Raw genomic sequence first — 17454 nt, 5'->3', positions numbered from 1 at the left:
AGGGTGTAATAGAGATATCCCATTTATGGTTGAGCATTTAACAGGCACTTATTCATTTATTTAATTTTATTTATGTGTTTGAGTGCATGCCTGCTTGTTTATATATGTACCATGTAAGTGCCTGGGGAAGTCAGAAGAAGATGTCAGAACAGCTGGAATTATAGACACTCTACGTGGGTACACGGAACTAAAGTCAGGTCCTCTGAAGGAGCAGCCAGTGCTCTTAACTGCTGAATCACCTCTGTACTCACATGTGGTCACTTATTCTCAAGACTTTGACAAGTTATGATTCTCTGCAGCTACCACTATTTTCCAAATTTTCAGCAAGGCGAAAGAAAATGGCCAAAGATTAAAGCAAAATATATGAGGGCACCAGAAAGGCTCCCTGGAATTCTTTCTCACCCGCTCCTGTGAGATAACAGAAGGGCATTGTCTTCTAAAAGATTGATGAGGGTATTGCTCTCTTCCATTTCTACCAGACTTTTAATTTATTCTCTATAGTAGTCAAATTAGTAAGGAAGAGATTATAGTACTGAAAATGACCTCCCCTCAAAGAAAAACCCCTTCCTAAACCCTGCCTCACTAAAGAATAACATTAGAGGCAACTTAAGAGCTCTATTTATGATGAACAAGACTAGGAAATACAAAAGAGATGACTCCCAGAACAAGCTGATATTCTGAAAATGGCATTAAGATTTTTAGACAATGAGAGCTATGGATGAATAGAAGTACACTTGTTCCTAACATTTTTCTGGGCCCTATAGCCAGAGTACAAGTGAAGACCTATATAAATGCTAAAAGTTTTTAAAACAAGGTATACCTTAGTGTCCACTCAGTGATCTATAGCTTGTTTCCCTAAATAAACCTAGAAGCTGATGGAATAAGACTTTCCTCAAGACAAACTCTCCTATCTGTGATGTAGATGAATCTGCTGTAGTCTCAGCAGGGCAGGACATGGCACAGTAGCACCTAAATTATGACCTATGTTCAGATATCATGGTGGCTCGACCTACTTATATATGATAAGTGTGGTTTATCAATACTTCTATAAATACTTACACTTCTACTTCATACTTGGTTTTCTAGATGTTAAGGAGGGGGCGATATGGGGTTAGAGTGGGGCATTGCTGATCAGATATTGCCAGAGACTATGGTAAGACAATGGAGGTCACAATTCTTTACACATTCTTTAGCTATGCTAGATTTATATACAGATCACTATGGGAAAGTCCTTCTCACAATATATGCCTTTGTGGGTCTCATTCCAAAACTGAATTATTTTGGTACTGTAAGTAAATGAACCTGTTTGATACAAATGAGCACTTCAGGAAAGCGTCAATTTGAGGGTGTATTTTCAATTCTCTGTGTTAATGAGATATGACTCCTCATCAAGTAGAGAAAATATCTGTGAAATGTCTGTGGTATAAACAATGCCACTTTAGATCTCATCAGGATGCTTATCTTATAACTTTTGGTTGAATAGACTTCAACTGAAAAATTCAGTCAGATGCAGGGCCAATTAGTGCAGTGATTAATAGCATCTGCCTCCATATTCCCTGGGTTCAAATTCTAACCTCACCAATTATTAATTATATGACTTCTGGGTCACCTTTTCTTCATCTTTAAAATGAAGATAATATTGTAATCTATTTTACAAGATTTTATGCATTTTTACTAATATATATGTGTGTGTTTTAGTATATATATACTAATATATATATTATATATATATATATGAATGGTATCTGGAACACTATAGGCACTTAGTACATACTTGTTATTAAAAAGACAGAATTATCATATGTGATTCAAGATTTTTAGTTTCATTAATTATTTCAAGTGATGCTGAAAATATAGTTGATCCTCAAATAGTGCTTGAGTTATTGATCAACATGTGTTACCTAAAGTTACATTGAAGAGAGAAGCAGAGGTGTTTCAACGTGAGTAATTCAGTGACATCCAAATGCAACATATCCTCAAATGGAAGAGATTTCTTGAAAAATACACAAGGACACCATTTTGAGCAACAATCCCTAAATGGCTTATTTTCCTAAGCAAAGAAACTCATCATTTAAGCAAATAACTGTGGGTATTAGATATTGAATGGCTACAAGGTGTAAAACACTCACTCATGTGCTTTTTAAACATTACATGATGTGATCCTCAGCTGAAAAATGGTAGTGAGATTGTGAAATTAAGTCTTAAATAAAACAGCTATTTTTCTTAATGTAATTCAGTAGAGTAGTGAGAGAAATAAGATTTGAACTCACTTGTCTTTGCTTCTCAAGCTTATGTTTATTCAACTGTACAACACAGGAAACTATTCTAAGAGTAGAGGCTAATTCAAATTGTCTTGTGGTAGTAAGTCAACTTAATGTTCTGCCAGGAGTATTGAGAGTAAGGGTAGGGGTCAATCTGCTTTTACACTGTTTTCTTAAGAGGCTCTTTTATATCATCAGTGAAGAGATGACTTGGCATCAGAAAGTACCAAGAGAAAATTCATACAATCTATTGTTTTGCTTGGTAGAACACTTAAATATATTTGTTTGGGTCTCATTTAGCCCATGCAAAAATTCAGGCAGAGAATATACTAATAATACTGTTTAGAAAAAGAAAAAAAAAAGCGTTGTAAAGAACAAGTAGGGAACATTTAAATCTTTTTAAGGTAATAAGTTTAAAGATATATGATATCTTTAGATGGATATGTGATAGACAAACAAGTTTGGAATTACAGTCAACCTTTTGTAACTTCTGGTTTTATATCTCTGAATTCACCCAGCATGGGAGCAAAATACTTTAAAAAAAATCTACATCTTTACTAAATGCAAACAGAACCTTTGCTTATCATCATCTCCTGCATAATATAGCAAATACATATAACATTTGTATTCTACTCATTATTATTAAGTCTAGAAATGAATTAAACTATATAGGTGGTTATGAATAGGTTGCATACAAATGTGATGCCACTTTATAAAAAGAAAATCTGTGGAGTTTTAGACCTGTGCTGAGACCTAGAACCACAGATATCCAGGAATGGTATACTTAATTTTCCTATTCATTAAGGGTCATTCTGTACATTTCTGAAAAACAGTCTTGAAAAATTTATTAATCTTAGCTTTTCACTAAATCAACAGTCTTGCCTTCATATAGACTAAATTGGGGAGTTTCTCCTTTATTCCACATTCCTCTTTCTTTTATGAGTCCTTCCTAGTGCTGACTGTCTCTCTAGTCCAGTTAAGCTCATTTGCTTTAGTGCTGTCCTTAGGCATGAAGAACAGTTGGTCAGTGCCCTCTTTATGGTAACTAACTCTTTATACTTGAGCATGGTGATTAAACTGCCTCCTGGCTCTCTTTTACCAGGATAAACAACCTTAACTCATTTAGCCTTTCCTCACAGGCCCTATTTTCTAATGCTTTAATAATTTTCTTGCTATTCTTCTTTGGATCATCTCTAATTGCTTTGCTATAATTTTAAGATGGACCCTGATGAGCAGGCCACATTCGAGTCTGATAGGTTATTTAATGAGTAATGTAGAAATTAAAGGAGATGGTGCAGTTCAACACAAGAACACTAGACTAGGAGTCAAAAGGCCCATACTTCACACTTCCTCTCTTACGTACTGATACTGAACAACTAGAAGTGAAATATTAACACGTCATTTAGAAGTCTTCAAGCTTCAAACTATCATCTGTAAATTTGAAATAAACATACCTTCTCTGAAAGCATCCTATTATGAACTTCAAATGAGATTGTTTTTGTGAAAGTGTGTTTTTTGACATCAAACTGGTGTACCAGTTTTATTTGTACATATTAACTCATCTAAGCATAGTGTTCATTTATGTTTTAAGAAAATAGAAATATAAGAAAGCAGGTAACTTAACCTTGCCAAAAAGGTAATAAATGATAGAATCCATTCAGACAGTATTCTTGGGACAAGGTGACTAGCTAGATTACCTTGAGGGGGAGGTTTAGGTTCAGTGAGAGAACCTACCTTGATAAAAATAGGAGGGTGCTGGAAGATGATACAAAATAGCCAAATGAAACACGATTTTGTTGGAGACTATAGAAGTTTTTTTTTTTTTTAAATAAAACACCTTAAATCAACTTTGGGCCTCTACATACATGCATACACATGTACATGAATACAAACAGATGAGCACACCCACAGGAGCACACATATACACATATGTACATACATGTTCATAAATGTATGCAATAGCAATTAATGAAAAAAAAGGCCATGAATTAGAAGGAGAGTGAGAGTGATATATAGGAGGGTTTAAAGGGAGGGAAGGGAAGGGAAAAATGTTCTATTATATTATGTCCTATTATATTATAATCCCCAAAGGAAGTGTTTTAAAAAGAACCACTGATATTGGAAAAATAAAACAAATAGTGCTCTAATTTTTGCATTTAGGATATACAGTTTTTAAGTGTTGTCTGAGCTCTAAGAACTTATCATGGTCTCATTTTGCTTCTAGTTCTGTCAATTTCTATGGTAATTCTCACAGTTGTAAATATAATACCTTACTTGCAGATTCACTGTTACACAGAGATATTAAAGAAAGATCAACATCTAACTGATTGTTCTCCTCTAGTATTATATGAAGACCTGGAAGAGTTGAAAAAAAAGAAAAAAAGAACTTTGAGGGTAGGGTTGGAGAGATGACTCAGCAGTTAAGAGCACTGGCTGCTCTTCAAGAAGACATGGATTTAATTCCCAGCATCAACATGGCAGCTTATGGCTGTCTGTAATTCCAGTTGCAAGGGATCCAACACCCTCACACAGATATATGTGCATGCAAAACACCAATGCACATAAAATAAAAATAAATAAAAAAAGATCTTTGAAAGAAGTGGTAGAAAAATTTCTATTGATCTTATCACTATTTGAATATTCACAGAAAAATAAAAATGCATATAATGCAGTGTGGACACTGTTATATAAAACTATTGAAAATCTAATATTTGGACAATTGTGTTGCACTAACATATTTTCATTAATACCTGGTAGATAAAGGGTACACTATGAATCTTATGCTAAAATCTAATCTATTGATAATGTCGTTATAATGGTATCAGAGGCCCTTTTAGCTCAGATAGTCAAATGACACTTGATTTTGTAGGAGACTATAGAAGTTTTTTCCAGGAAAAAAGTAACTTAAATTATACTGAAAACAGTTACAAGATGAGGCTGTCTTTTAGAGGAACTTAAGAGTCCCAGAGACTCATACTCCAACCAAGGACTATTCATGGAGATAACCTAGAACCCTGACAATGCAGTTCTGATGAGAACTGATAGACTAAGATCAGAAAGAAGGAGAGGAGGACCTCCCCTATCAGTGGACTTGGGGAGGGTGGAACCGGGAGGGGAGGAGGGAGGGACTTATGGGGGGATACAAAATGAATAAAGTGTAATTAATAAAAGTTAAATAAAAAATTAAAAAAGAGTCACTGAGATATGAGTGTTATCATTGTACTCAAATTTGTGTAGTATATCATGTTTGTCAGAATAACTAAACTCTGATGAAAGTATTTAATTTCTTTTAAAAAGCATTTTCTTTAAAGAAATAACATATTGAAATTGTTTACATAAGTAATTTGTTTAATAAGAAATGTACTATACATAGGAAATAACAGCAACTTTATGATCATTAGATTAGGAAAAGCAGAGTCACAACTGTAAAGATTTAAAAAAATGTGATTTTACATTGTGTGGCTCCAAGAACTTATTCTCTTTGGATCAGCAATTCTCAACCTGGGTCTCATTACCCATTTAGGGGTCACATATCAGATATCCTGCCATCAAATATTTACATTATAATTCATAACATTAGCAAAAATTCAGTTATCAGTAACAATGAAATCATCTTATGGTTGGGGCTTACCACAACACAAGGAACTGTATTAAAGGGTCACAGCATTAGGAATGTTGAGAACCACTGCTTTGGATGGAGCTGTAGCCAAATATCATTGAAACTTGCTGCAGTGTACTTTATTAATGTCCATCCCATTCCTAGATTAGGACATACCATGCAGCTTGTGGCACATTGTAACCTCTACTTTGTATACCATATGGCTTCACAGGAGCTACTCAATGTTAAAGTAAACATGTGTTGATATTTTTATTATGATTTTTGAAAGAAGGTAAATAAATAAAATTTCATAGAGTGGGTATTCTGAAAGATATTTTGAAAGAACATACAGAAGAAAGGAAGACAGAAAAGTGAGACATGAAAAAACAGAATTTTGGAATTTTATTAGTTTGATTTTCCTCCTGTGATTTTTCTCTCCAAATTTTTATGATTTTTTTTAGAGGAGTTGTGCTAATCTTGTGTTGTAGAGCAATTTTTTTCTATCACATAGGTCAGAAAACTGGGGTATAGATATTTAAGTGCCCAAGTTTTCAGAGCTATGCAGAACTCAAAACTTTACCCACCACTTTTTCCATTATATAGAACTGAAAAACCCCTAATGAAAAAGTAGAAAACAAAAAAGTGTGACAAGAGAGATGTTCTTCTGCTTGGGGTTATTAAGTAGGTCACCCACTAAAAGGCTATTTTGGTCTAAACATTTTGGAGGGCATGTAGTACATGTAGCAGCATCACTGACCTGATTCTTCATTTTTAAGATCTGAGAAAATCAAAGGAAGTATTTTCAGTGACGGAGAGCTGGATCATTTGTGTTGTTCAGATGAATGTTAGATGAGGAACTAACCAGGCTTGAGCTCTTAGAATTTTTTTATGAGCTATCATCCATTAAAAGCAGAGCTGATCAGATCTCACCAGGACTGGTTATATTGTCTTCCTCTGTGGCCTGGCAAGGCTGCTCCCCCCGCCCAGGGGTAGGTGATCAGAGAGCCTGTCATTGAGTTCATGCCAGAGAAAGCCCCTGCTCCCCTTACTAGGGAACCCACTTGGATACTAAGTCTATGGGCTACATCTGAGCCAGCGTTTTGAGTCCTTTCCATGCATCGTCCTTGGTTGAGGTATCAGTCTCTGCTGGGTACCCAGGGCTCAGTTTTTTTTTTTTTTTCTCTGTTGCTTTCCTTTTATAGCTCCTGTCCCCTTCTTTCACAAGATTACCTGTACTCTGCCCAAAGTTTGACTATGAGTTTCAGGCTCTGCTCAAATAGAAAGGGAGGGGCACCTCCCCTATCAGTGGACTAGTGGAGGGGCATGAGGGGAGAAGAGAGAGAGAGGATGGAGGCATAAGGGGAGAAGAGGGAGGGAGAGTGGGATTAGGAGGAGACAAGAGAGGGGGCCACAACCAAGATACACATTCAGTAAATTGTAATGAAACGTAATAAAAAAGAGAATGGTATATGACATATTTAACAATGACAAAGACATATTTTTCTGGTATCCCTCATTGGAATAAACCAATAAACTCTTTATAAACATTTAAAAAAGCAGTGCTGAGCTTAACAAGGGAGCAATTTTGTGTTTCTAGCCTGTATCATCAGAAAGTCTGCTCCCTCCTTCTAAACCTCCTCCTCTCTTCTTTTTTTATTCTTTTTTCTTCCCTTCTTATAGGGATATATCTGACAAATTTTTAGTATTTCATTTCCTATAAAGCAGATCTCATAGGCAATTGATGCTCACCATAATTTTGATCTCTGATCTTTTGGCTCCCAGGTACACTGAGGTTGAATTAGAATAGATTTCCCTTACAGTTTTGTTCATGGTAAGATAGGAACTTTGTTATTAACTGGCAGTTAATAAGCCATTAAATAAGACTTCTGAGAAAAATAATTTTACATTCAATTGGCCCTCTACCCCAAACATAGTGTTTATCTACCTTAAGACAAATACTTCTACTAATTTTAGTCTAAAATGTACATATCCATTCTTAATAATAAAGGCATCTTGGTCCATTAGATTATATTTTCCTCTTTACCCTACTAATTTTTTTGGAAAAATATGTTTACACTTTTTAAATATTTTTATTTTTTTTAAAATTACATATAATATATTCTGATTACATTCTTTCCCCTTCCTCAGCTCTGCCCAGATGGTCTCTCACCTCCCTATTCACCCAATTTCATTTTCTTTCTCTCTCTTAAAACAAAAACAAAAGAAAATACCCACAAAACCCAATGGAATCCAATTTGTATTGACCAAATATTCCTGAGTATGAGGACTGCTCTGGAATGTGGTTGATATACCCAGTGTCACTCCATTGAAGAAAAGTGATTTTCTCTCCCAGCAGTTATCAGTTGCAAATATCTTCTCGGTTAGAGGTGGGATTTTGTGTTCACTTCCCTTTCTGAGTGCTGGAATTTTGTCTGGTTTGAGCTTGTATAGGTCTTATGTATTTTTGTTAATTGTTCACACTTTTAAAACCATGAACTTTTTATTATATCATCTTATTTTCCATATAAAAGGTATGGTATAACATGCAAAAAAAAAAAAAAAGAACAAGAAAGGCTATATTTAAGAGGATGAGGAAAGACTCGATGCAAGTGATGGGCATGATTTATGAAAGAGGATATAAAGCTAATTGTTTTTCTAATTCTAATTTTGACTTTTTAATTTTGGAGGTGAATAAATGCATAAAATATGTTTGATACTGAAAGTGTTAATTTTAATGTAAAGTTTCACAGTTTCTGTTTTTCAAATTCCAATTCTAGTATGGAAGAAGTTCATTAATCTGTACAGACGTTGGGTCTGGTTAATTTTGGTATGGAATATTTTTATTTACAAAAATTTTTTATAATAAAGTTTATGAAATTAAAGAAATCTGAAACTCTACTCCTTCTCCCCCACTAACCCAGAGGGATAATTTAGAATAATACAGATAATTTGAACTTGGTAAGTAGTATCTACCCACATTCAGCAACAATAGATGGTGTTCTCTAGAAGTGTCTGGGGAAGTACACATTCCAGTAACGAGAAACAAAAGTACTATCTGTCAGCCACACTCACCTATTGTCTGTTCCCTTTTTGGCTAGAAGATATAGAAAAGGAAGGGGATTACTTTGAAATAACCAGCTATCTATTAAACAGAAGAGAATGCAGGGGTAGATTTATCTGAAATGTAGCATTAAATTGCAGAGACATTCAAATTAATCATGGGATGCAATTTTTATCAGCTTAGAAATTTCTTTTCCTTTCATTGCTTTTTTTTTTTTCCTGCAGCCACTAGGGAGGAAAAGGATTAGAGAGACTATAAAAACTGTTGGCAAGCTTAGTCTCGTGTTTACTTAATTTATTAGCAGATATGGGAACTGCCTCAGGATAATGATTTAACATGCAAGCTGGGTGTGGATTAAATCTCAGACATACCTGTTCCAAAATTGTGTTAATCCTTTCGACTTCACAGTCAATCAAGTACCGTTTTTCCTGTCTTCTGTCCATTTCTTCAACGATGCGTCTGAATTCCTGGATGTCCTTTATGTTTCCCACAGACCTTGCTGTCACTTGCCAATTGTTTTGTACTGCTGCCTCCATAATTGCTTGTAGAATGGAAAACCCTGAAGGAAGGGAAAAACAGCTATACTAATTTTTACTTTTAAAAATATTTCTGTAGTTGTTAAGGATTCTACTGAGTTTCTATTCACAGTCCACTGGGTCTCTTCAAATTTTATCCACTGGAGAGAACAAGTGAACTCACAGCTTCAGCCTCAATGCTCTACAGATTTGGCACCTCTATTTTGGCGTTTTGCTTTAATGGAAAGAAGAGTCTATTATTTGTGAGCACCACGGGGACAGGTGTTTATCAAGTCACTTTTATTTTGACATGTATTATCAAAATATCTATGGAATGAATGCCAAGAACTTCTAATGTCTGGCTGCAATTTTCTCTGTTGCAGGTGGAGCACATTTATTTCATCTTTCACTTAGGAAGTCTTCAGAATTAGAGGTTAAAAGAAACCCACAACAAAGAATTAGAAATTACTTTACTAGTGCTGCAGCCTTACTAAAACAGGCTAAATCATACATGGATTTGACTATTGAACAAGATAAATTGTGTCTCCTAGGTAAAGTCACTGTGATTTTTGTAAAAGATGGCCTCCAAACAGACTCTTTGATTATATAAAGAGTCTACAAAATGTTCAATAAAATTATTTTTATGAATTATTTTTCCTAATCAAATTTACCAGGAGTTTCTGGTTCCTCATTAACTGATTTATATCTGGCAAACATTAACAACTCACTTTCTGGAGCTGATGTTTGAGTTTGGGCTAGCTTATTTGGAGTTATAGGTAACTCATTCTTATAATGTTAGAACTGGGGAGGCTGAGGCAAGAGGATTGCTGAAAGTTAAAGGTTACCCTGAGGTACACAATGAGATTCTATCACAAAAATTAAAAACCAGCCAGTTAGTGGTGACTCAGGCCTTTAATCCCAGCACTTGGATATCAGAGTCAGATTGATCTCTGTGGGTTGGAGGTCAGCCTGGTCTGTCTAGAGAGTCAGTTCCAGGAAAACCAGGGCTACACAGAGAAATCTTGTCTTGAAAAACAAAACAGAACAAAACATCCAATTCAAATCAAACAGACAAGCAAGCAAACAAACCCCCAAAGCAGTGTATCTAAATTACAAAGCACAATGGCCCAAATATTTTTTCACACATTCTCTTTTAGAGTAGTCATATCTCTAATATTATATCATCGCCCCAATTGTACTTCCTGTATAAATTTATAATCCAAGGTTAATCTCATCAAGAAAAGACAGCTTTAATGGGATATGAGCAAAACAATCTCCCTACTCCCAGTAGGAGTAAGTGATAAAGATGATCTGCAAATCTCACATTCTATGTCATAACAGTTCCATGGCCATGGAAGGAGAGGATTGAGGAAGATGGTGATGCCTTTTGAATCCACACCAAGCTCTTTGCTGTCTCTGGCCTCCCCTGTAGTGTAAGCAGGCTGTGAATCAGAGTTGTCCTCACTGTACCATAGAAAATGGTATTGACATTTGAAGAACATGCTTCAGGGAGATGGCAGCAGTGACTCAGCTGGTCATTATAACTCCTTTGTGTGCTGGGTGTGTGCAGGAAGAAGATCACAAATGAGACCCAAGCACTTGGTAATTTTGAAATGAGCAATTTCAGCACAGGAGCTCAAAATTACAGATCAGAGTGAATTACCATCTCTTTAAATGTTAATTCTTACTCTTATAAAACCAACCATGCATATTTATTTGTCAGATTTACATTTTCATGTAGGTTTTAGATGTACTCTCTGCTTCTGTGGGAGTTGAGGGCACATAGTGGGCCAAGGCATGAGATTAAGAAATAAACATGGGAAGAAAGAGATTAAAGCAAGTGGAAATTTTTCTTAAGCAGTGTATAATAAGACCTCATTAATTTGAATGCCACTAATTAAGAATTTATGAAAATTCAGTAAAGACTGTGTTGAATTTTATTTCTGGACTATTTATGAAGAAAATATTGGCTGAATAATAACAGTAATGAAATTACATAGCGAGTCTTTCATGTATTTAAAGTAAACTTCTAAAAAGTGCTTATTAGCAAAACACAAGTGTTCACTTATTTAGTAGAAAATTCAAAATTTTGTCATCTCTGCTTAATGGGCCTTGTCCACAATTTGAGATGACATGGAGTAAGATTAATTTCTTTTCCATGTGACAATCTTTCACATTTTTGAAGGCTGTTCACATGTCTCACTCTAATCTTGCCTTCTCCAAGTAAAAGATGACCAGTCCTTCAGCAATTCCTTTCATGTGATGGTCACTATTTTCCTTTCAGTTCTACTCTTTTTTTTTTATGTATAATTTTCAGTGTCTCTATGCATACATCAATTTTACATAATAATGGGATTTACAATGATATTTTCCCACATGAATATAAAGCATTTTTATCACATTCATCTTCCATTATCCCATTTTGTCCCCCTCCCATTTCCACTATCTTCTTCCTATTCTTAACTATTCTTGCTTCTATTTTCATTTCTTTAAGAAATGTGATCCCTGAGGCTTATGAGGGTTGCTTATGGGGACATGGGTAAAGGGTTATTTATAAGAGCATAACCTTCTTACTAGTAGCTACACTACTGAAGAAAATTACTCTCCCACCTTTGGTAATGATTAACTGCCTATAAATATTCAGGAAAGTATGATGCTTCATAAATTTCTCCACAGTATATACTATCATTATTTGCTTATAAGCCATTGGGGAGGGGAGAATCTTCATGGACCCTTGTCTAGAGATGACAAGATGTGAAATTGTCAATATTTTATTGATTTTGATCTTTCAGATATTATCTGAACAGTGAGTGTACATGACAATGGGATTACTGTTTATTTTGATGTAGGTTATTTTAGCAGCATAGAGCTTCTAGGGGAAAAAATTCCAAAGATGTATAAACACTAAACTAGCACCACTGATAAATATTCTCAGCCTGGATTGGTAATATATTTAAATGGCAAAATTATATTAATTTGTATCAAGACTGGATTCACCAGGAACCTGTTAGGTTTGATAAAGCTTTAACAATACTCTGTGCATGTATTAACATTCATTTGATTCTAACATGCTTTTATCTTCCTTTCTTTAATCCCTCTCCCTGTGCTGGTCCCTACTTATTGTTTGTTTTCATCTCACTGTTACCTATTTATTGGAACTTCACATTTGTTCCTTTACAAAGCATACCCTGCTACTTATAGACCTTTCTGGGTGTTTCGCCTCTTTCCACAAACCTTCTTTTAATGATTTTTAATTAATTTCTCAAGATATGACTTGTTTTGTTTTTTGTTTTGTGTTATTTATTTATTTATTTGGTTTTTTGAGACAGGGTTTCTTTGTGTAGCCTTGGCTGTCCTAGACTCACTTTTTAAACCTGCCTCTGCCTCCTCAAATGCTGGGATTATAGGCGGGTGCCACTGTGCCTGATGACTGGTTTTTAATTCAAGATAAATCAATTAAAAGCAATGAAAAAGCAGTTTAAATAACTGTATCAGATATTTAAAAATGCAAAACAATGGATTAACTACATATATACATACACACACTCACATACACAGGATGCCATGCTAAAGTTTAGTAGTCAAAAATGTGCATAAACTAACAAGGGAAAATTTCCACTACATATAATACACAATGTAACATAGAATGGAAAAACCAAACAAATAAGCATTTATAATGTAATTTTATTTAATTTTTTTTTTGGTAAAAATTCCCATGTTTGTATATGCTGAGGGAAAACCTGCAAGAACTACTAGTGTTTTCTCAGAGATGCAGAACTATGAAGACATTCAACATTTACTGTCATTTGGTTATATAATATTTGGTTTAACTCAAGGCAGGCATTGTTCTCTGCAAAAGGAAAACCTGATAAGGCTGTGCAAGTCCGGCTCATGCTGTCCTCTCAGAGCATAAGCTGCTAGAATATTCAGATGACAGATCAACACTGCACTATGTTCTTCCTCTTAATAAGCATCGTTTTTTTTTTTTTTTTATAGTTCTTTTTATACTTCTGTTCTTTGAACCACGGGAATGTGTTACCTAATCAAAAACTCAGCAGAAGCAGCACACTGATTTTTGATGAGTGTGTGTCTGGGATTCAGTTGACTATGAGTCTTGCAAGTCACAACTGGGGCTTAGCTGTGTTATTTTCCATGCAGAGGTTCCCTACGTCTGCTTGAGCATGCGGCTGTTGCACTCTAACACTCTGGGGGAATCCAGTGTATGTGGGTGAGCAATTCAAGCAGAGCTTTTTATTTGTTTTCATACCCAATTTATCATAGTTTCACTGACTCTGTTACAGCTGACCAAAGCAAAAATAGAAGCTTGAGGGAGAAAGAAACGTTTGACTTGGCAGAGCAATACCAGGTGCTAGTGTTTGTAGGAGGTGGCATTTGCAACAAAGCACTAGCTTTGTATAAATAAAGCCTGTTGTTTTAGGAGTTTCAGAATTGTCATCTACTCTGCAGGAGTAGTCACATGCCCAGCTCTGTAAGCTTCAAAGCTACTTTGATTTGAGTAGCGAATTATCTCATCTGGATTCCAGACCACCAATGCTCTTCATGACCTTATTCATCCTCATTATAAATGGTGGGGAGCTGCCATATAAATAACTGGCTGACTGAGAGCTTACCTTCTTCATTTGACCAAAGTAACATAGTAAGATGGCAGTAAAGGAGGGATGGGGCACTTAGGCATGAGGAACTGGATCATAGTCATTACCATTTACATTCTAGTATACTGCTTATTGGGCTGCTCTTGACAAACAAGGAGACCACTTGCTTAAAGGCAATGTAGGGATGCTGTGCTGTGCAACTAGATCATCATTCAGCACCACAGGGTTTACTTCTTCTGCTTGTGAGAAAATTGTTGGCAGAAGAGAAATATCTGACTTAAGGTTGTGCCTCCTCCCCAGGGCATCCTGCGTCCAATGACTGGTAGCAGCAAAGTATAAAAGCACAGCCATTCCAAAATCCTGGCTCAGCTTTAGAGCTCTAATCCCTTGTCATGGGTGCACCACAGCTCATCTTTTCTTAGCCAGCTTCATACTTCTCTACTCCTCATAAGTACTTCCCATGAGTGAACTCACCAAGAGCCTTTTGGCATATAAATTGACATTTCAAAGTCTGTTCATAAGAGCATTTAATCCATGACCATTAGTTTGACCTCATAAAAAGGATGGCAACAGATACAAAAAGCTCTCAAAATTACATAATGAAAATCATGTTCCCAGCAAGAGATGACCAAGATTTTTGTTTGTTTGTTGTGTTTTGTTTTTCACTGTCTAAACAAAATGTAAAAATACTTCATGCTGAACAAGTTTTATATTTGCTCTGAAAAAAATAAAAGCCCGGAAAAGAGAGAAGAGGGTTTTGGCATACAGAAATTGGTAATGAAGATATCTAAGAAAATAAAATATGCACTTCTCTGTGCTTTGTATCTTCCAATAGGAGCTATCAGTAACTGTTCTTACGCAGAACTTGTACTCAGAGTCACACTCTATGTACTCCTGAAATGGTCTCTAACAATGTCCCAGATGACAGAAGTCTGGTACAACCTTCAGAGAAGTGTTGGTTGGCATTTATAGACATTTGTGCCTGGTACGGTTTCTTAGAGGGTTTGTGACAAAATTTCCAAAAACTTCTAAAACTTCTTGCTTACTTTTTCTGACTAATCTCATATAGCATATACTAGTTTTGAACTTAGTATTTAGCTGAGGCTGACCTTGAAATTCAACAAGCACCAAGAGTCTAGGCATGCTTGATCATATCTGGCAATATTGCTGTTATTCCCTTACTTTCTTCTTTCATTTCTTACTTTTTTTATTCTTCGAGTTTATTCCTTCTTCTTTTTTTATATTTCTAATGTTAATGTCTTCATTGCATCTATAACATATGCAACGTATAGTTTAACTCACATTGTGCTTTTAATGTTGCATCCAATACATTTTGATGAGCATGTGTCTAGCATTTTAGTGAAATTGGTATTCTTGTTCATTCAGATGAAACCAGCCAAGTGAAAATTGCTCTTCTATTCTTATGCTTCTGCTTGCCTGGACTGCAAACTCCAATCTTATACAACCTCATACTCTCTGTTTCTTAAACTTCTTTAATCTCCACGGCCTTTGAAATAAATTTATCTTGTGTGCTGTGGCAAAATAAGTACATAGATAAGCTTGATACAGAGTATGAAGGTGGTTTCAGAGGCAGAAGTGAACAGTAAAAACAGAGACACACAGGAAAGACAGGGTGTTGAGTCCATTACTTCTTTCATATTACAGTTTGTCATGTGTAGAAGACCTGATATATAAAAATCTGAACTCAGAGCCAATATTTCAGAGCATGATTATTCATATCACAATATGTAGTCATATATCACGTTGGACCTACATTTGTTGTTTTATTATTGTTAGTGTTGCTTTAGTTTCATTTAAAGAGTTTGGCTTCATAAAAATCAATATAGTGATTTTCTAAACTTGAGATGCTAATACAGAAACTGTTCAGTATGTGAAGAGCTGTAGACAGGAAAATCAAAAGCCCTTCTCTGTTTGCATATGGATTCCAGTCTGTAAATTTTATAGAACATGATAAAAACAAATATTCACTCACACTCAGCCTAATTTAACCATGGAAAATTAAGATTTCCCTGAAGTCTTTATTCTTCATAACTGTGTTTGTTTAAGTCATTCTTTAATTAAGAACTGACCTTCTGCACATCTTCGCTTTCTGATAGCTGCATCATTAGGATGGCTCTTGGCTAATTTGTGGAATCAGTGAACATAGGTGCTCTGCAGTTTTGTATCATTTGCCTTTTCCATAAATATATTTCTTTAATTCAAAGCATACTCTTTACTTGTACTAGACTGTTCAATAGTTTAATTGTGAATCTCTTTATATGGAGAGTCTATGTTTTACAAACTGGAAATTAAGAATCAAGTTTTACTTGAGAATTTGTAGAGAACAATAATTGATAGGGTATTGTTTGGCAACTTCAGGTATTCCAATTACCCTAATATCTCACCAAAGGAGGCAACTGACACTTGTCAAATTTAAGGGTGGCTCTGAGGCTTGAAATGTTTATAATCGTATATTTTCCATTTTTCTCTTTCAATGTGTTCTTTATTATGAACCTTTTCTCCCTGCTTGTGAGTTACGTAGTTACTTTTCCTCACCCTAAGCTGAAAAAATGTGCTCAAAGAGATATGTCAGTTTCACTGAGCAAATGTACAGTTGTTTCGCATTATCAGCTGCAAGGGAATTTAGAAGGCCATCTGGAGTAGATATTCTCAACGTCTGGGAAAATCAGAATAGGAAAGCCTCTGATTGTCAGCCATGCTAGGTCTGACATAAAAATATAAAAGGACCTGGAGAGGTGCCTAAGTGGTTAAGAGCACTGGATGTTCTTTCAGAGGTCCTGAGTTCAATTCCCCAGTAATTACATGATGGCTTTTAACCATCTGTAATGTAATCTGATTCCCTCTTCTGTTGTGCATGAAAACAGTGTTCATATACATAAAATAAATAAATCTTAAAACATATATAAAATCAACTGGGGTTTGGGTGAAAAGGAGTTCCTACAATGCTGTGTTTAATTCGTGTGTGTGTGTGTGTGTGTGTGTGTGTGTGTTTGGTACTTTGATAATTGTTCTGGGACAGATTCCTTGCAGTGTAAATTCACCAAGGGCAAGAGTCATCCACAAACTGCCCTGTGGATTGTTGAACACTTAAAAGATGTTGTCATGGTTTGTATGTGAATGGTTTTCCATAGACATATGTATTTAGAACAACTTGCTCTCCAGCTGGTGGTGCTGTTTTGAGAGACTCTCTAACCTTTGGGAGATGGAGACTAGCTAGAAGAAGAGTGACTGGAGGAAATCTTTCCTGTCACTGCTTTATTATCTGCTCAGATGAGAGCAAGCAGACTCACACTCCTGTGCTATGCTTTATCCACTATGATGGACCATGCCCATATACTGCAAGACAAAAACAAACCCTTCTCCTTTTAAGTTGCTTTTTGACAGG

General features: G+C 35.5%; 1 protein-coding gene across 7 annotated transcripts in view; it reads right to left on the bottom strand.

Moving 5' to 3' along the window:
• Gria3 (glutamate ionotropic receptor AMPA type subunit 3) overlaps nucleotides 1-17454 on the bottom strand; it is a 350275-nt gene that overhangs the window by 156713 nt on the left and 176108 nt on the right. For all 7 annotated transcript variants that reach the window (XR_009588470.1, XM_060375315.1, XM_060375316.1 and 4 more), the window contains one exon: nucleotides 9292-9479. Coding sequence is in view for 6 of the 7 variants with exons in the window: in XM_060375315.1 (XP_060231298.1) it covers nucleotides 9292-9479 (188 nt within the window). In the remaining variant the exon portion in view is untranslated. The remainder of the gene's footprint in view (nucleotides 1-9291; nucleotides 9480-17454) is intronic.

The sequence above is a fragment of the Meriones unguiculatus genome, chromosome X (genome assembly GCF_030254825.1).
Source record: "Meriones unguiculatus strain TT.TT164.6M chromosome X, Bangor_MerUng_6.1, whole genome shotgun sequence".
In the NCBI taxonomy this organism is placed as follows: domain Eukaryota; kingdom Metazoa; phylum Chordata; class Mammalia; order Rodentia; family Muridae; genus Meriones; species Meriones unguiculatus.
Note: the sequence above shows the minus strand (reverse complement) of the source record. Positions and strands in the feature narration are given on the sequence as shown.